This window comes from Meleagris gallopavo, chromosome 3 (assembly GCF_905368555.1).
Source record: "Meleagris gallopavo chromosome 3, MGAL_WU_HG_1.1, whole genome shotgun sequence".
Taxonomy (NCBI): domain Eukaryota; kingdom Metazoa; phylum Chordata; class Aves; order Galliformes; family Phasianidae; genus Meleagris; species Meleagris gallopavo.
In genome coordinates, this window is record NC_139406.1 from 48,013,212 (window position 1) to 48,033,271 (window position 20,060).

The 20,060-nt window shown below is 41.5% G+C and overlaps 1 protein-coding gene across 2 annotated transcripts in view; it reads left to right on the top strand.

Annotated features, from left to right (window-relative positions):
- Positions 1-8,344: 8,344 nt before the first annotated feature.
- Positions 8,345-20,060, top strand: part of MIB1 (MIB E3 ubiquitin protein ligase 1) — a 71,121-nt gene continuing 59,405 nt past the window's right edge. The window contains exons 1-2 of one of the 2 annotated variants that reach the window (XM_085220875.1): positions 8,345-8,899; positions 17,612-17,783. In XM_085220875.1, the coding sequence (XP_085077001.1) occupies positions 8,374-8,899; positions 17,612-17,783 (698 nt within the window). In that variant the 5' untranslated portion in view covers positions 8,345-8,373. The remainder of the gene's footprint in view (positions 8,900-17,611; positions 17,784-20,060) is intronic. The other variant, XM_085220874.1, reaches the window with a different exon arrangement.

Here is a 20,060-nt window from a genome sequence, read left to right on the forward strand (position 1 = left end):
TACTTTTTTTGTGCTTCATCCTTGAAAATATTTGCTCACACATGTATGTATTGCTGAAAAGCAGTGAGATGAATGAGGCATGGCTGTGAAGTGAGGGGTATTTCTCTCTGGTAAGAGAGGGCTCATAGAAATCTGATAGAGAGACATGGTCACATTTTGGAGTTGAATATCTGATTGCAACTCTATATATTTCATTTGAAATTTTCAGGTAGTGTATTTCCATTAACTGAAATTGATATTGTGAACATAAATTGATTTATTTAGCAATCTTGAAACTGATGCTAAAATTCCTTTATCAAAACGGAATGCATGGCTGCATATTCTTTGCTGTTCAGAGTACTGTGTTTAGCCAATTTAACAAAATGTATAACATTATTTTCCATCACTTGAATCAGCACTGCCCACGCTGCCTTCCCTGTGCTCTGGTTTCAGTCGTGTGAATAGCACACTGATGGTTTGGGTTGTTGCTGAGCAATGGTACATGCCCTGAACCACCCTGCAGTGAAGAAATATCACTTTCATAGCTCAGGGTGAATGGTGAGTGCATTGCAAGCTGAGCCAACCCTCAGGCTGCACATGCCTGGGATAATGCAAATGTCCAGCAGCTGAGCATCTGCTGTTGGGGGTACTCTCACACATCACAGGACTCAGCAGTACCTTCCTGCTTATTTTATGCCTCAGCTCCATGATCTGTTGAGGAACGACATATTTATTGAGACTCTTCCTTGCAAGACAGATTTAGTTTTTCTATTGCTTACCTTAGCAGTGTTGTCTTGCTATACCTTGGAGAATCATCACAAAAACACAAACAGGAAAAGGCATGCTAAAGCTGAAGATGAGGCGTGGCCAACCTCATTGCTTCTCCTTGCTCAGATCTTATCGGAGAGGCACTGCTCTGACAGAATTTGAAAACATTTCTGGTCCTGACTTGTTCTTCACGAAATGGCGGGGGCAAAACTCGTTGCTGTCTTGGATATTGAGGCAAAGAGCTTAGGGAAGTACTACAAGAGGCTTCAGCTTTCCTTGCTTTTAAGTGCTACCTTGTTCCTACCAATTGGTCAAACCTGTGGATTCCAGTCCTAATTCGACAACAACATAAAGCCGATTGTAACATCTGAAGATTTTGGAAATGTCTGTTTCTGACTGCAGTGCTAATTGGGATGTGGTATTTGGAAAAGTCCAACATGTTTTACAGTTCAGTCAGACAAGCTGAAATCTGTTACTTTTCTTCATTTTCTGCAAAAACAGTTCGTACAGTTTAAGAATTTTCCACAGAAGAATTTGAATGATACAAAAATGACTCAAGTATTCAATACAATTGGAATAATATAAGATACGAAATAATTTATATTTTATTAATAAGGGTAAACTAGTAAGAGTATGTTACTCTCTCTGAAGAGAAGCAGAGATACAGGGGTACATCAACATTTGAAGGGAGTATGGGAATCAGTAAGCTGAAGGTAGGAAGGATCTGGACTTTGCTTGTTTACCCTGTTACAGAAAAAGGAAACTGAATGGATGGAAAACCATTTGTTACAAACCTTGCAATTTCTCTGCTCTGTGTGTAGAGAAAGCTATAGGGATGTCCTGACTGACTTGGAGTATCATGCTGTATACCCCGGATAGAACACTTATGAAGGAAGTGGTGTGAGCAGCTGCACTAGAGAGCTTCACTCTGAAAATGTGTTGACTTCAGCAAGGTGAGTTTAGGAACCTTTGGAGACAGTCATTTGACTGAGGTGAGGACTCAGCATTAGGATGCATAGGGATCTCCAGTGCTTACTAATATTCTTGAATCAACCCAGCTTGCAATGAATTATAAAGATTAGTCAGAAGGGAAAGGGCATGGAGTTGTTCTTTCACACTGTGTCCCAATTTATTTTGTTTAAGCAATAGATAATAATTTACAGAAGAAATTGGTGAGTCATAGCTTGATTTGTGTTTATTTATTTATTATCAGCACGGGAATGAAAGAAAAACATGTTTGAAAAGTTCAAGTCAGCATTTCTGAAGGCTTCATGTGTATGACAAGTTTTTCTGTCCTTAAAATGTGACTCAAGTAGTGAAATGGTAAAGCCCACATATGTCAGATTTTGAAGGAAAGAGCCAGCTGCGTATATGTTTGTATCCTTGGTGTTCATGAAAAATAACTAAAGAAGTCGATGACTGTGGCATTAGGAATAGCTGTTTCAATTTGCCCCTTTCCTGAACTTTGCTGCTTAGGCCATTATCTTCACTTCCTCACACTGCCAGATCTTTTTCTGTCACGCTGCTTTTCTTCGCTCCTGCAGGGAATATTCCTCAGCCCTTTCTATTCATTAAAGCTAGAAGAAACATAAGATTCAAAGGGAATGCTATGCTTTGTATCATTCAATTCAGCTTTCCATTAACTGTTGTCCCTTCAATTAAAGGGTGAGAATTCCAGTTCAGCATGGTAGAGCTGGTATCCTGAGCACAAATGTAACTACATAACAGCCCTGTTTCACTCTCTATTTAGGTGGTTGAAGATACCGTCAACAGCTGTTGCAACATGAAGGCTGCCTGGTACTCTTCTCCCTTGGACAACCTCATGTGGGATTTACTCTACATGAAATCAATTCCCTACATTTGAATACAGTTGATGAACTGCTAAACGCAGGTTTGTAGTTAGAAGATTGGGCAAATTTGACTCATCGCTACTTAAATAATGGTGATAAAACTTGTTTTGTGTAATTTAAAACATCCAAGGAGTAATTAAAAATCTGTGAGATGTAGCTGTCAGAAATGTGATTTAACTTCAAACTGACTGTTCAGAAGTCAATGATGATAATTCATGGCATGCTGAAAATTGAGAATATGAAACTGTAAAATAAACTGAACTCAGTATAAAGCAAGTAAATACTTTGAGCACATTTTTCTTAACATTTTTAATGAAAAAATGAATTTAATTATCAAAAGCTGCTACAAAACTTGAGAATTTTTCTAAGAGTGCAGTAGAGTTCAATTTTGAATCTAGGTTAAATTTTCTCCTGGCCCCAAGGCATCATTTTGGTAGCTGAAGATGAAATGTTTTCAATTTTGTTTATTTATTTTAATTCCTTTATATACACTTTAAAACTGATAAAATTTTGCATTTTTAAATTTCAAACACAAAATCAAAGCATTTTAGGGTGTTCTATACTAATGTAAAAGGACTACCATACATACTTGGTAAACTCTTGTTCTGTTCACAAATGTAGTATGGATCCATCTGAACTCAGTAGACTGACAGATATGTCCAATGGCTCTTTTTCCTTTAGACAATTCCTGAGATTTTTCTTTAGCATGATAAATTAAAGTTATTTATTAGCAGTAGACACAATCTTAAATGAGGTGTGTTTTAAAAATACTTTATATATGTATGTTTAGCAACAGCTTTTTTTTCTTTGTATTTTTGAAAGTTTCTAGCAGTATTTGTATTAAATAGAGAATTCAACAGATCTGATGGAGTGTGCTGGACATCTTACTGGAATTTAAGATTACGTTATGTTGTAACTAGGACTTAGGATAAAACATACAATGTTTAGATTCTCCTTTAGTTCTCTATGTTTGATACTGCTTTAGCAGATTGTTAAAATTGAACATATATATTACTCAGTACTTAAATAATCTTTCAGGCATTGCACTGTGCATATTGAAATCCTTCATAATAAGAAAAGGCCCTACATTATATGTTTGACTAAGGACATGATTAATTGATCTTAACAAAAATTACCCATGACGACAGTTTATTTTCCTGTCAGTTTAAAAATAGGACAGAATCACAAAATGGTTAAGATTGGAAGAGACCTCTGGGTCCATCTGGCCCAACCCCTGCTCAAACAGGGACACACAGAGGAGGTTGCTTAGGACCACCATGTCCAGGAGGCTTCTGAAGATTTTCAAGGAAATCCCACAGCCTCTCTGGGCAACCTGTGCTAGTGCTAGACTGCTGTGTGCCAGTTTGTGCCAATTGCCTCTTGTCCTTCATCCTCTCACACTCACCCTTCAGGTGTTTATGGACACTAATGAGATCCCCTGAGCTTTCTCTTTTCCAGACTGAACTGTCTGGCTCTCCCAGCCTCTCCTCGCAGGAGAGGTGTTCCAGCCATTTTATCATTTTTTGTGCCACTCTGATGGACTCTCTCCGATGTGTCCATGTCTCTCGTACTGGGAAGCCCAGAACTGGATCCAGTATTTCAGGCCTGGTCTCACCATCATTGAGAAGAGTGGAAGGATTTCATCAATTACAGGAGCTGCTGATGGTACTTTGACAAATACAACCCAGGACACCATCAGCCTTCTTTGTTGCAAGGACACGTGGCTGGCTTGTGTTCAGCTTGGTGTTTACCAGGACTCCTAGGTGTCCTTTTCTACCAGACTGCCTTCCAGTTGGTGGCCTACTACTGCAGGCTAAACATTTGGAAGTGTCATGTAGGAATGTGCTCTTTAATCTGCTGTACTGATGTAGGAGGATTTGTAACAAACACAAGTACATACTTTTACACTATGTATTCTTTCTCAGGTATGTTGTTTTTTGTCAGAATAGTTCAGCCTTAAAAAGTTATTCAAGGGAGAAGATTCTGGGATAATTATTTCAGAGAAAAATACCCTTCTTCATCCTAAAATGTTGTGTTTTTTAAAAGTTTGTTTTGCTTTCCAGAATGGCGAGGTCTTAGATACTGGGACATTTCATTCTTTTTAGCAGGTTCTCCAAGGAATTAGTTTATTTTCACAGTATGAAAATGAAGTAATTTATTTATAATCTCTGCTCAGTTGTTTTTTTCCTAGAAGAGAACAGCAGATAGAACTTGTTATGGAAAGAAACAGTGGCATTGACATTGGCAGTTAATATATATGCTGTAATTAACACATTCATAGGGGTAGCATAATAAGCATCCATAGCATAGCATAAGGCAAATACCAAACCCACCAAAACTGCTAGTTCTGTTGTATGACAGCTTGCTCACTATCTGCCAGTAAAAATAATTTAATCCGCAGAAACTTGGAAAAAAAACAACGTCAGTTACTTATGTCATTTCTGAAAATTGGGGAAGAAAATGCATGAAAATACAATGCAACAGTAAACAGGATAGGTGCATTAATGGGGGACAATACGCAGCCATGTGATGGCAGCAGAGGCTGAGGAATTAGTGTTTTTTTCCCTACAAAACCTAGACAAACAAGATGTGGCCTAATGTTAATGACTCATTCTTCAGAGTCTAGAATATATACATTAGAGGACACAGATGGACAACTTCTTTTTTTTTCTATTCACTTCAAAAAATGTGTGGTAAGTTCATCAGACCAGAGGTTTCTGTGGAAGTTGTTTACATACTTTCTTAAATGACATTTTGGAGCAAAACTTCTCAGTAAAGCAGCTTTTCACTTAGTTTGCAAATATTTCAGTCTATTTTCCTGGGTTTGTCAAGTGAGTTTCACGTGGAAGAGTATGCATATTTCAAGAAAATCAAGGCAATTGCTTACTTATTCTTAATGACTTTTCATAATGCTTCTTTTTTTCCTTCCACCAGAAAAAAAGCTGGATTGAAAAATAACCTTTTGGGGAAAGTAGAGAATTAAAATCAGCTGTAGTCAAGCAGAACAGTCCAGAAAAGCTTGTATCAAAGTCTGTCTTCAATACATGGAAACACTTATATTAAGATTCTCTGATGTAGCATGACATTTTGCAGATTCACAAGACAATGGGACAGAGTTCAGACAAGCAGCCCTCCAGAATGTCTTTGAACAGGCTCATGGGCTGGATGACCACCAAGGCCCTGTTTCCTGTGGCTCCGTGAGGTTTGTCGTGCTCTGTGTGAGGGTAACAGCTGCACTTACAAAAGGGCCATATGCTCTCCAAGAATAACAAGGAATTTAAAGGGATGTCATTAGGTTATGCATAATGCTGAATTCTGAATAAACCAGAGGTCTTCTTGCATGGCGCCTTGTTGGATTGCTCTAAAATGGCAGGAAGCAGTGGGAAAGACCATAATCATCAGCTGGAGGATGGTGTGACTCAGCAATATGTGTAATTTTTGGTAGCCAGAAGAGAACTAGTTCTGTGGCTCTTTCTGTTCATCAAGATTCCTGCACTGAATGCATATTAGGAAGTCTTTGTAATTACAGTCAAATATGCCTAGAGCAGTGTGGATTTCCTTCTGCCAGCCTGTGGTCCAGCTGCTCTGTCATGACTATTGGAGGTGTTCAAACTGAGCTCTACCTCACCACACAGGCAGCAGTGATTAATCATAGTACCACTGTTCTGGTAAGTAAGGCCTTTAGCTGGTGAGCTTTGGGACCAAAAATTTGTTAGAGGCAACTTAAAATGCCACATGCATTTATCTGTAAAACAAACCAACCAACCAATGAATCCTCTCTGCCCGAGAAATGCCCTGAGCTAACAAGAGGGTTTTTTTCTTTCTTTCTTTCTTTTTTTCTTTTTTTCTCTCTTTTTTTTTTCCTATTGGAAAGTAAAATAGTTCTTCTTGTATTACTTTCCTTGAGTCATTTATTTCTAGCTTTGCTTTGGCTTCTTTTCAGACTCCCTTTCTGTTTTTGCTGCTCACATTCTGGTTCTTGTATCTTTTTCTTTCCGTGATTCTCAAAAAGCCTTTAGGTGCTTACTCAGAGGTAGCTTATTTTGCATATCACTGCAGTACTAATTTCCATGCTGATATATGTTTCAGTGGCTGATATTAGAAAAATACTAGGTAGGAAAACTAACATCCAACCAACATTGCTTGAAAAATAAATCTTTCACCAAAGCTATGTCCTTCTCCATTCTCTGCTGTCTCTTTTTAAACCTCCATTCAAAACTGGTTTCTACTGCTTATTTTGAAATCTGTTTTGGAGAGAAGATCCAGGAACTAAAAACTCTTACTGTTTGGTTACACATCAAGCAGATGTACAGGTAGGTAATACCATGTATGATTCTAAAATATTTTGACAACACCAACAAAATGACACAGCCTCTGTATTTTGAACATACAGAGAACTCCCTCTTAGCTGTCAGGGGAGCACCCACCTTCAGCCCATAGAGGCCAGTATCTGTGTTCATGTGTCTAAACCTCCTCCATGGTACGTCAGGTACCTTTACAGATTCTGTTGTTTTGTTTTGTTTTTTAACAAGTAAATCCTACAACTGAAAAAAAGCAGGTGAGTAGAAGGAGAGGCAGGGACTACCGGTATAGAGGTGCAAATGTGACCAGAGAAGGATCATTAGAAGAAGTTCCAGGATAACACCTGCACACATGCATTGCTGCTGAACTGCAGCAGTATCCTGCTTAAGGCCTATGCTGTAGAAGATGCCATTCTTGGAAAAATAAATGTGACAGGTCTCTGCAGGCGACTTGTCACTACTTCTCGTCTCGGACTCTGCTGGTTTTCCTGGCACACATACACTGGTTGCAGAAAGCCTTTTTTATTCAGCCCTATCAAAGAGTGATAAAAATGTGCTCCTACTTATGCTTAGGCACGCATGAATTTTATACTTGCCAATAACTGCCTGGAAAAGCAGAATGTGGTAGATTTGTCCTAGATAGATCCCACATAGAACCTTTGTTAGATCAAGAAATATCCAGAATTCCTTGGAGATTCTGCCATGTGTACGTGTTTAATTCTAATTCCACATACCAAATGTAAAAGCTACTATGAGCTGTGGGCTGCTTCTGTATGGGGAAATGCATCTGCCAGAAACCCAAGCTGCCTGACAATTGCATGCTTCCCTGGGGGGGTACCGGTTGGCATAGTGTAAAAGCAGCAGTCGTTGTAGAAGTAGCAATCAGACGCTGCTTGGCAGTGACTATTGCCAGGGCCAAACCTTGTGTTGAGGAGGCATTTTTTAGCTTTAGTTCAGGCTTTGGAAGGGATGAGTGATGGGAGAGATGTGATGGTGGTGTGGTGGCTATTTATATTATGGCGTTCTTCTGTATGTTGTGTTAGAATGATCACAAAAGAAACCAGGAAACGACCTCATGGACTCTTCTAACCGTATGAATACCAATGAAAGTAGAAAGACGCACAGAAATGGTACAAATATTCAGGATACAAAGAGCAGCCTTTTTGCAGCCATTTCCCTGCTGACTGAAAAAGCACTCTTTTGTCTAGTACAGATGGTCCGTCCTTTTAGATGGACGCCTCCAAGAAGTTGTCAAAGAACACAGAGGGGGAAAGAAAAGCAATATTTCGAATGAAGGATCGCATTCTGTGTAAGATTACAGAGGGAAGAGCGAGACGCGGCACTCCCAGCCAGGACGAGACGCCCCCCCCCCCCCCACTGCTGCCGCCAAATCACCTCACGGCGGCGGAGCCGCAGGGCAGGGGGCGCTCGAGCGGCGTCGCCCCGCGGCTGCGCAGCGGGCCGGTGCGGAGCGCATGCGCAGGCGAGAAGGCGGGGGCTGCCGGCCGCCGCCGGTCTCCCTGGTGCCGCCGCTGTTGCGGCCGCAGTCCCCGGATGTAGCGGCGGTCGCGGGCCGGCGGCGGGCGGCCCGCAGGCGGGAGGAGAGCGGCCCGCAGGCCTCTGCCCGGCAGCCGCCGCGTTTGCCCGGCGTCGCGTCGGGATCGCCTCTCTCGGCGCGGCGGCGGCGGCCCGCGGCCTCCCGCCGCGCTCCCGACCCCATCGGCGTCCCCCCGGGGCCGCCCCGCCGGCCGGGCCCGCGCGGCGCCGGCGGGATGAGCAGCTCGAGGAACAACCGCGTGATGGTGGAAGGCGTCGGGGCCCGCGTGGTGCGCGGCCCCGACTGGAAGTGGGGGAAGCAGGACGGCGGCGAGGGCCACGTGGGCACCGTGCGCAGCTTCGAGAGCCCCGAGGAGGTGGTGGTGGTGTGGGACAACGGCACCGCCGCCAACTACCGCTGCTCCGGGGCCTACGACCTCCGCATTCTGGACAGCGCGCCCACCGGTGAGCGGGGCCGGGGCGGCGGGCCTTCCTCGGGGCGGGGTCGGAGCCTGTGTGTGTACGTACGGGTGATGGGAACGCCGCTTTGTCCTGTAAGCAGCGCCTTGTCTGCTCGGTGTATCGGCAGACCTGAAGAGTGGAAGTACTGGGAGAAAGAAAATCGGTGCATTTCTTCCTTTAATTCCTCACTTGCTCCCTGTTTACGTTTATAAATTCAGATCGGATAATAGGTTTAGGTCTGTGCTGGGATGATGCGGCACTGAAACGTTCCCTTCTCTCTGCAGTGAGAACTCTGAAATGGTTCAGTTCGATGTGAAATGCGGTGGGCATTTCCCAGGAGAAGCCCCTCAATAACGGGGTGATTGGTGCTGTTTGCTGGGGTGCTCGGACATCGTGTTGTTGTAGCATCTCTGATTCAGAATGCAGTGGCAAGCGGAGACCGACTTTGAGCCAGCTGTGTGTGGTATTGCAGGAGGGGCAGTTAGTTAAGGGGTGAATTGGAGCCAGCAGGCTTCGAAATAGACAGACTCATTTAATTAGTTCTAATTAGAAAAATCTTCCTAAGAAACGCCACGTAGGTTTTTCATAGTGAACCTTTGAGATGGATTTTGTTCTTTTCTGCCTGGGTAGATTCTCCTCCCCTTGCTTCACGGTTGGGCTTTGTTGTTGTTTTGAAGGGGAGATGCTATTAAGGCTTCAGCTGGAGATGGCTTTTGGAAGTCGTCCTTCTGGTTGGGGATCCTTGTCTTGTAGATGTTTATGCTTTGAAACTTTACCTGCCTTTGACGTCTTGTGGAAACCAGTGGGGCTGCTTCTGCTTACAGCCAAAGTGTATGCATGAGGGCTGAATATGAGCTTTGCTTACTCATTATTGCAGTTTGCCTGACTGACTTAAAAGCTGACATTGTAGTTAACTGTATTTGGAAGTGTATGCTTAATATTCAGGTTTATATCCCAATATTCCTGTAGCGCTCAGTTTTATGTCCTGAATATTCAGTTATGCTCATACTTCTGTATCAGAGTTTTAATTTCTGCTTCATGCATATATTGTTTTGGGGAAAATTAAAAAATATTCAGGCTTTGCGAGCAATATTTCTCCAGATTTTTGGCCATTGAGTTCACTATCCTTACAGAACTGCTGCTTGGAACTACGCAGGTTGCTTTTTGCTAGAGGGACTTGCTTTTCAGGTCACAGTTCCCTGAAGATAGAAAGAGTAAAAATGTTTAAAGCAGTAAAAAGAATGTGCTGTAGTCTGATTTGAAAGCTCATGGGGTTAGAATGCTGTCAGTTTGGGCTACAATCTGATTTTTACTACTGGATCCATCTTGTATTCTTCCAAATTGCTTCCCTTTAGTTTTCCAGCTTTTTATATTTTTTCCACAGTAATGACTGTCCATTGTTTAGTATAAGGGACTCTGACATCGGATGATAATTTGATACTATTGCTACAGTTGTTTAGACAATTTTGATCTAAGTCACAGCAGGAATAGTGGAGTTGGTTGGCAGGGGTTTATAACCGTAACGTTAACCGTAGTGAGGAAGCTTTATGAATGTTCTTAGTTTGCTGATAATTCATATCAGAGTATTGAATCAAGCGTATCTTTATAGTTTAACGCTTTAAAAAAAAAAAGTCTGTTTTACAATCATAACATGATTTTAAGTTTATAGCAGAGAAAAAAAAAAAAGAGCAGTAGGAAGCAAAGTTAGATTGTTTATTGGCCTAGAGTTCTTAGGCATTCAAAACTTGACTTGATTATAGGTTCTTAAAAGCAGTCCTTGCAGCCAGAGTAGCTGCTTTGGTAAGTTTGAGGCATGTGTTTTCAGAAACAGTGGTGATGCATCAGGAATCCATGGGCTTGTGGAAGTATGGAGCCCATTCTAACTTAAAACAAGCAAGACCCTGAGTTTTGATATATGTGTATACAAATACATATGTTTGGTTTATACCAGAACAGCATTTCATAGACTCAGTAATGTAGTGCTGCTCTTACTTTGTAGCAACTGCAGACTATTATCATTACTGCAAGTACTGTTAACTTCTTGTGAAACCTTATGCTGTTAATACTAACATTTTAGGACTATTTTTGTGAAAATCTGATCAGTGATTGATGTGAAGGATCTCTTCTGGACTATTCTGGATGTACCAGTCTTGTTTTTTCAGTGATCACTACCAAGGTAGCTGTATAGCAGCCCATTAGTGATCGTATTTCCATTGGCCAGCATTTATTTAAGCAAGGTAAAGTAATTGAGAGGATTTATTAAACAAAGAGTCTGCAAAAAAAAAAAAAAAAAAAAAAGAAAAGAAAAAAAAAAAAGAAACTTCTAGGGGAGTCTTGAGAGTACCCTTGTTCAATAGTGTTGTGGGAAGGAAAGGAAAGGGTAAGTTTGAAGTTGTTCAAAACTACAGTTTTATCTCAAGCAAGATTAAATGTGTAGAACCAAGCTGTATATTTAGGAGAGGAGGCAGACTCTTGCCAAAGGTGAAGACTACAATAGCATGCTTGCAAAGAGCACCTCCGACTGTGTTAAGATAATATTTGTGGCCATTACAGAATTTTGTGTTTATGCTCTTTCTGAAGATTAGTTCTACAAAGTCTAGGCAAAAATGTGTTTGTCATCCGTTTCCTCTTTTATGCTTTTGGTTCAAAGTAACAATGTAATTTTCCTGCATATGGTATGTACTCAATTGTGTTTGAATAAGGGGAGGTGGTGGTGGAGCTGGATCAGGAAATGAAATGTTGATGCAAAATTATCCTTCAGTTAGAGTGAGTGTGTGTGCAGCTTGGCAGCTGAGTGCTGCACTCTGCCTGTATTAACAATTCAAGTGTAACCTTCTGAAAGTCTGAATGGTTTTCTGTACTTGCACTAATATTTTGCTGTAACCTGAAGAGCTGCATGGAACATCTTAAAAAGTAGAGCATCTTGGATGATTTACCTGAAGTACTGACTTGATTTTTTAGTGCATCAGGTTTCAATTTAGGCACTTAAGTATGGTTGTATTGATTTTTGCATAGTGGCTGCTTGTCAATATTTACAGAACCCCTCACAGCTAAAATTCTAGTAGTTGGATGAGCAAGGGTCCTTGTGAAGCCTGTTTGTGTGAGCCTGTCTTTTGTTCTGCCTGCCCTTCCCCCACGTCTCCTGCACAATAATCCTCCCTGCTCCTGTATCTTGTGAGACAGGGCACATGCTATGGCAAGTCTGGCTGTGGCCAAATCCGACACTTTATAGATGAGTTTTGTTTGTGTGTTTTGGTAGAATTTGGTTAATCTCTAAGAATCCTTTGTTTCCAGTCTCACCATTGTGTCAAAAATGTATGGAGTGAAAGAATGGGGAGAACAAAGCATCTCTTTGTAGTTTATGGTTTCTCTTGCCTGATGGCAGTATTGTCCTTATGTGAAAAGATTGCAGCTTCTTAGAAGTTCTGTAGAGATCCACAAGTCCCTTGGAAACCAGATTTTGTTGGTTCTGAAAACTGATTGGAATTGCTATTGACTTCTGCTGTGTCTAACAGTGAGTGGTATGGGAACTCCTTGTCAATCTTTAATGCTAAAATGTTCCTTTTTGGAGGGATGGGAGGGGGTGCAGTTACGTGTTGCCACATTTGAATGTGTGGTTGGTACAGAAGAGAGCTTTGTAACAAGGAGTAACTGATTTGAACAACAATATTTTTGTTACACTTCATAGCTTTAAGAGCAACTGTAGGTTTTAAAAACACATAGATAAAGGCTGTAAAATCCCTACGTTAATTATATTAATAAGTAACAACAGAGGAGATGTGGCCCAGGCAATCTGGAAGATCTCAGATCTGGAAAATGAAAACTTCTAAATGTGAACTTCACAGAATTTGCTGTTTCTTAACCTTTCTTAAATAGCCTTTGTTCTGAAGAGCAGAAGCATTTTGATTGCTACAGCTTGCATTTGGTCAGAATTTCAGTTTAGCTTCAGTGCCTACGCTTGACTCACCCTGCCAGTTGCTTCTGCTGTGCTTCCTTTTGTATTCCAGGGTAGTTCTAGAGCATGCAGACTGATTTATTTTTTTGGGCTAGACTAAGGCTGCTGAGCATTCAGTCCCTTGGGCTAGACTGAAGTAACATCTTAGCAGTGAGTTACTGAGCAGAAGTAACATAAGAGCCAGTCTGAAGTAACATCTTAGCAGTGAGTTTTGGTGAATAGATCCTTTTCAGTTTGATTCGAGCACCAAGGCCAGAGACGTGGGAGGAGGAGCCCTAGGTGTTGGCGCAGACCTTGATTCCCCTGCAGCCCCAGCTGAGAGCACGGTGAAGCAGGCATTGCCCTGCAGCCCATGGAGAGGACCACACGGAGCGCATTTCCTGCCACAGCCTGTGGGAAACACAGTGCTGGACTGAGCAGGTGGATGCGCCCAGCAGGCAGCTGCTGCTCATGGAGAGGACCTGGCTATGGCAGGGGAGCAGTGAGGAGTGGCAGAAGGGGGTTGTTGTGCACTGACTGACCCCACTCAGCTGCCCCACCTGAAGATAGAGGAAGGAGGTAGAGAGGTTGCGAACAAGGGGGTGAAGTTGAGCCTGGGAATAGGAGGGGCATAGGAAGTAGGTGTTCTTAACATTTTTTTCTCATCATACCACTCTATTTTTAATAGGCAGTAAATGAGATTTTCCCAAAGTTGCGTTCAAAGTTTTTTTTTTCCCCTGTTGGCAGTTGGTTGTTGATCTCACTTTTTCTTTCTCACTTTCTACTCTAAAGCTTTTTCATCTCACTTTCTCTCCCTGTCCTGTTGAAGAAGGGGAGTGATAGGTGGGCATACAGCAGCTGGCTGAGGTCAGCCCACCACACTCATGTACTTCTTCTCTATCTCGTTCAAGTTACATTAATATTTCAGTCGTCTTAGATCAATAGTATATTCTAACGTAGTGCATTTTGTTTGTATTAGAGACATGAGTAAAAGTTTAGTTATCACATTTTATAGGTGGTAGTAACACTTTTGTTTCAGCTTTCTTTTTAGTGGGTGAAGTTAGAACTGCCTCTTTGTCCACTGTTGCAGGAAGCATTCAAAGCCACTTCTCCCTCCGGATCTCTAATGCATTGGTGAGACATCCTGTAACAGGATTACTTGCCTGCTCCGGCCCTGCAATGCTTGCTTTGTTATGCCAGCGGTGTTGTGTAGCACCAAAAAGAACAGGGTTGGGAAACCAATTCAGCTGGATCCTTTTCCTCCTGGCTGTGTTTCAGCTGGGTATGTTTCCTGACTCAGTTTGCAGCTTCACCTCGCAAACCCTTTTGCTGGCATAATTAAGAGAATGGAGCAGCATGGTCAGGTGAAGCTGGCTAAGGCTGTGAGCAGCCTGGTCTAGTGAGAGGTGTCCCTGTCCATAGCAGGGGGTTGGAACTAGGTGATCTTAAAGGTCCCTTCCAACCCAAACCGCCTGTGATTCTGCATACCAAAGTGGGTGTTGCTGCTGGAATTGTGCGTCAGGGAATGGCTGAAGAAAGGAGTTCCTATCAGGATGCTGTTAGGGAGTCTGTGAAATTAAAAATGTGACCTTCTCAGTCACAGACTCCAAATACACATAGGTACTGTTCTTTTTCAAGTCCCAGATGCTATAGTCAAATGACTTTTCAATCAGTCATTTTTTCTTCTTCCTTCTTAAGGAAGTCAACTTAGCTTCAGTGGCTTGAAATGATTAGCTTTTATTTACGTGTACCTTGAGATAGTATGGTTCATTACAGGACTCCTACTTATATTTGTCTTTTTCTCCCTTTTCTTGCTGCTTGGACCAGTTTAAGAATCCTACAGGCATCCAATTCCTTAGTCCTTTTACATCCAGAGTAAATGTAATGCTTGGCAAACTGTTTTCCCTGAAGTTCAGCAGCTATTAAAAAATTCCAAATATGCACAGCTGCTCTGTTTCTTTTTTGAAATACCAATTTAGCAATCCATTTTTTAAAACTCCAAGTGCCACCGCTCAACCCTACAAGGCCAAGCCTTATATCTGGTAAGACTCTTTAAGCAGGGCAAAAAAGTGGTAATCGGTCCCAGCTTTCTGAATGCATCTGCTCTTGAAGGCTTCCAAAAATAGCGTAATGGTCCAGTATACTTTGCAGCAGTGAGGCAGTTGTCCTAAGAACACAATACCAGGCGTCAAAATCTTAGTGTGCAGAACCAAGGAAGTTAGCTTCCCTGACCCTCCATCTTGGGGAAAATATCATCAGTGGTTTGGGAGTATGATAGAAGCATGGATGATTCAGAGCTCTTGCTTTGAAGGAAAATTGTATTTTTAGATGTTTAAGTGTAACAGTGTTCCCAGGCATTAAGTACTTCCAAATGTAGAAGGATAGTTATAGAGAATTATTATGGTATAAAAGTTGTGTTGTCTGGAGTTGGGATCAGCAAATAATGTCATGGATTACAGGAGCTGTCTGTGCCAGGCCTTCAAAACTTTAGTGTGGAATTTGTGGTCAAGGTATGGATGCTTTAGCAGTTACAGTGATCATTTAGCCTAATGTCAGCAACTTCAGGATAGTTGCTGTTTGTAAAGGCTATCTTCAGCTGCCCCAAAATACTGCTCCCATCTTTACAACATGCCGTGCAGTCTTTGCTCCAAAAGCTTTGCCTTTTTCAGCCTTACTCTTCTATTTCAGTGGAAGATCTTTAATTGTGAGGCTGGAAGTCTTTCTAAGTAAATTTTTTTTATAAAAGGCTTGAAGATGATGAAGTGAGAAACTTTCTTGATTAGGAGAAATGATGCATGAGATACACCAAAAGATTGTGCTGTTATTTGGAGGGGTGTCGACAGGCTGGCAGGAATCTCATGTAATTCAGAAAGGGGAGGAATAATTCCTGCAGCAGTATGTATTAGGGGCCAACTGGCTGGAAATCTGTGGTTCCAGAAAGACCCTGGGGGTCCTGATGGATGGCAAAGTGCCCAGGAGCCAGCAGCATGTCTGTTTGGCCATGCAGTACTGGTGGCACTTTAGGTGAAGTGCTGCCAGCACACTGAGGGAGGTGATCCTTCCTTACAGGTCACACCTGGAATGTGATGTAAAACCTTTGTTTTACTGGCTTACCAGTCAAGTCAAGCCAAAAGGCTGCAGAGATCTTGCAGAGGTTTGACTAGGCAGTCTCTAGAGGTTACTTCTAACCTCAGCTGTTGCATGATTCTGTGAAACAGTCAGACAAAAAGGCATTTCCTTCAGTTTTGCTTCTCCAGCTGCTCATTTTTCTTCACTGCAGGTGGCTCATCCTTTGGGCACAAAAGACTAATAGGTTTGTAGCTAACATGACTGTCCTTTTCCAAAAGCATCTCTTCTGGAGGAGATGAAAACCATTTTCTTTTCTCATTAATTTCATGGACCTGTTTTTTGGTGGCTTTTTTTTAAGGGTGAGTAATGGGGAAAATGTCATGTTCCTCTATACCTTTAGAGCTCACTTCTAATTTGTGCTACATACTGATTGCCAGTGCTTGTTGTGTGTCCCTTCTATTGCTCAGATTTCTCCAAAGCTCCAGAGTTTGATTTTTATTATTTTTTCAATATTATGTCGCTTCGCTGTATTTGCTATATATGGACTGAAAATGTGTATAGCTGATCACTTTGTCTGCTCATTCAGAATCACAGTATGGCCAGGGTTGAAGGGACCTCAAGAATCAAGAATCTCCAACCCCCCTGCCACATGCAGGGCCACCAACCTCCCCAGTAATACTAGACAAGGCTGCCCAGGGCCCCATCCAGTCTGGCCTTGAACACCTCCTGGGACGGGGCATCCACAACCTCCCTGGGCAGCCTGTTCCAGCACCTCACCACTCTCTCTGTGAAGAACTTCCCCCTGACATCCAACCTAAATCTTCCCCTCCCTCAACTTAAAACCACTTCCCCTTGTCCTGTAGTTACCAACCCTTTCAAAGAGTTGATTCCCCTTCTGTTTGTAGGCTCCCTTTTAGTACTGAAATGCTGCAATGAGGTCACCCCACAGCCTTCTTTTCTCCAGGCTGAACAAGTCCAACTCCTTCAGCCTTTCTTCATAAGGGAGGTGCTCCAATCCCCTGATCATTTTCGTGGCTCTCCTCTGGACCCTCTCCAACAGCTCTCTGCCTTTCTTAAGGGTTTTTGCAATGCTGTAATAGTGGACCTGAGAACCTGACTTTCATGGTGGAAGGCTGGGAAGAGTGTATGCGTGTGCATTACATCTGGTCTGCTTTCCTTCAGAAAGCAAAATGGTAGCACATTTCCTGAAGTTAGTGACAGCTCTCCAGGAGAGCCTAACTTCTTCCTATAGGTAAAGCATAGAGATGAACGCTTATCTTATCCAGTATACAAAGAGTGTTCTTGAAATTCTTATACACGGTTGAACTTCGCTGTCTTTTTTGTGTTGTTTTGTTGATAGAAATAAAATTCCAGATATCCTGTATGTTTTGATATGCACTTTTCTAGCTTTTTAACCTCTTAAAGGATTCCTCATTTTCATTCTCCTAAGATAATCTCTGAGTACTTGTATTGGTGCAATAAAGAAGCGTCTCTCTTAGAATTTGAGAGATGAGGAAAAAAAAAAAAAAGATGGAGCAGGAACAGGCTGACAGCTGGAGATACGAGGTGAAGTCACTCTTTTCCCCTCATTTGTATGGACTGATGTGGTACTGCTGTCAGGTTTTATTGACTTTTTAACGTATATTTTCAGATTGCATTGGTGATTACAAATCTGTATAGTGATGTAGCAGTGTTGATCTTGTTTTTACCAGGTATCAAGCATGATGGCACTATGTGTGACACGTGTCGACAGCAACCAATCATTGGCATCCGATGGAAATGTGCTGAATGCACGAATTACGACTTGTGCACAGTTTGTTACCATGGGGACAAGCATCACTTAAGGCATCGTTTTTACAGAATTACCACACCAGGAAGTGAAAGGTAAAATATAACTTTTTCCCCCATGAAATTAAGTAGGGAACAGTTAATAGTGGTGAACTTCTGTAACTGCAGGTTTGGTTATTGAAACTTGGGTTAGATAAAACACTGTCTTAAGAATTGGATTCTGTTACTGGTTCTGCCTCTTTGTGAGGATGAAACAGATCTCTGGAGATTGGAGAACGTGGAAGTTTAGGAAGAATGGAGTAGAGAAAGAAGTTTGGATGCAGTTACTCAGTTTCTTTAACCTCACTGTATACTTCCTAGTTCTTGTGTTATTAATTAGCAGATTTAAAACAAAGACTGTTATCTTTGCTCAATGTATAATCACAATATGACTTGTCAATGAGTTCCTGAATGTGAATGTCACTTTAGGTTCAAAAGGCAGATTAGATTGAGGAAGAGTTTCTCTCTTGTGGGCTGTAAGGCACAGAGGATCTGGAGACAAAAGAAAAAGAAATAAATTGAACTCCTTAAACTGTTCAGTACAAAAAACAGAGAAAAGAGATTGTGAAACCACATCTTGTTTATAATGTTATTTTCTTAAGTGTCTGTTAACTAAGTCTCCTAGAGTGCTGTAGAATCACAGAATTGTAGGGGTTGGAAGGGACCTCTAGAGATCAGAGTTCAGTCTCCCTACAAAGGACGCCCACTATAGCAGGCTGCACAGGTAGGTGTCTGGGCAGGCCTTGAATATCTCCAGAGATGAAGACTCCATAACCTCCCTGGGCCCTCTTCCAGCACCCTGTCACCCTTACTGTGAGCAAGTTCCTTTGCATACTGATGTGGAACTTCCTATGCTCAAATTTATGGCTGTTTACAGTAGGGATATCTGTAGGGATAGAAATGGCATTTGTTTTATTCTCACACAGCTGTTCTTATATTCTTTGACTTTAAATGACTCGTTTAGATCCAGAGCCTCTTTCTGTAATAATTTATCTACTGGTTAAGTGAGAACAGTGATACTTGCCTGATACTAAACACTTCAAGAGCTGCATTAAAGTACTACGTAACGACTAAGTGTTTTAGCTCTCTGAAGTATTCTCTCCTTAAATCCATTTTTTCCTTCTTGATGAAATAGGTTTACAAATATGCTGTGATTCAATACTTTGCTTCTATCAGCAATTTTACAGTTGAGAGGTGTGGTTGGAGCACACAGACTGAATTCTCATTAAGTGTCTTGCAGGGACTCTGTTTATGTTCTCGGACATTTGCCTTGAAGTTCAGCTATGGCAAAAATGTCTGGGCCAACCGCTTAATCAAAAAGTACCTACTGTTTTTTGGAGATTCATGCCAGTGTGCCTAGTTACCAAGCAGCATGAGCTTAGTATCTGAGTTACAATATTCTGGTGTAGAGCAAGTCTTAAAAGTTGGAATCAAGAGTAGAAAGTTCTGGCTTAATATGATTTGTAAGGACTAAGTAGCAAAATACAGATCTGCTTTACTTCTGTCTAAAAAAATCCAAAACAAAACTCATTGCCTTTGAGAATGCTTGCCAGACCTTTTTTCTTTGTAATTTCTGTTGTTTTTTTTTTTAGCTGAAGTTTCCTCTGTAGTTTTTGAGTGGTCCATTGTGGTGTGTAAAGGATAGTTTTGGAGATAGGGGCTCGAGCAGTGGGCCCAGGTGAACCTCAGAAAATTCAACAAATTCAAGTGCATACTGAAGTAATATGTTTTTTGTCTCAATTTCATAGATGTTGAGATTTTTAAAGGTTACTGTAAATAACATATCTTTCTAATATCTTTCGCCATTTAGTATTACTTAGGTAAAAATTCCAAAGATTTTCATGTGTTCTTTGCACTGATCATAGCAGTCTAACTTTTTTCTTGTCTGCCATCTGCTGGATCTTAAAAGTTGAGCAGGAGGGTGTTACAGTGAAGGAATCAGGAAACATTCAAATTTCAGCTGAAAAATACTTTTGTCTGGCAGCATTCTTGTGGCATGAAATAAGAAGTCAAATTACATACAGACTGGTGGCTTTTCAGATGACTTAAAATGCAGGAGAATATCTTTTCTGTTGCTAGAGCCATCAGCTCTTCTGTTTGGTCTTACGTACTTCAAGTCCATCTAAGTCTGTGGCAGAGAGGAGTTTTGCTTTAGGAAAATAGGGTGTTATTACAAACACAAGACTGAAAAAATAAATGCTGATATATTGAATGACGTTTGCCATGATAAGCTATCTGCAGTATGTAAAAAATGTCTAAGGCATAGGAAGAGGAAAAAATGTAGTTCCTTTACTTGGTATAATTTTGAATAATTGCAGAAATGTAATGCCTTGT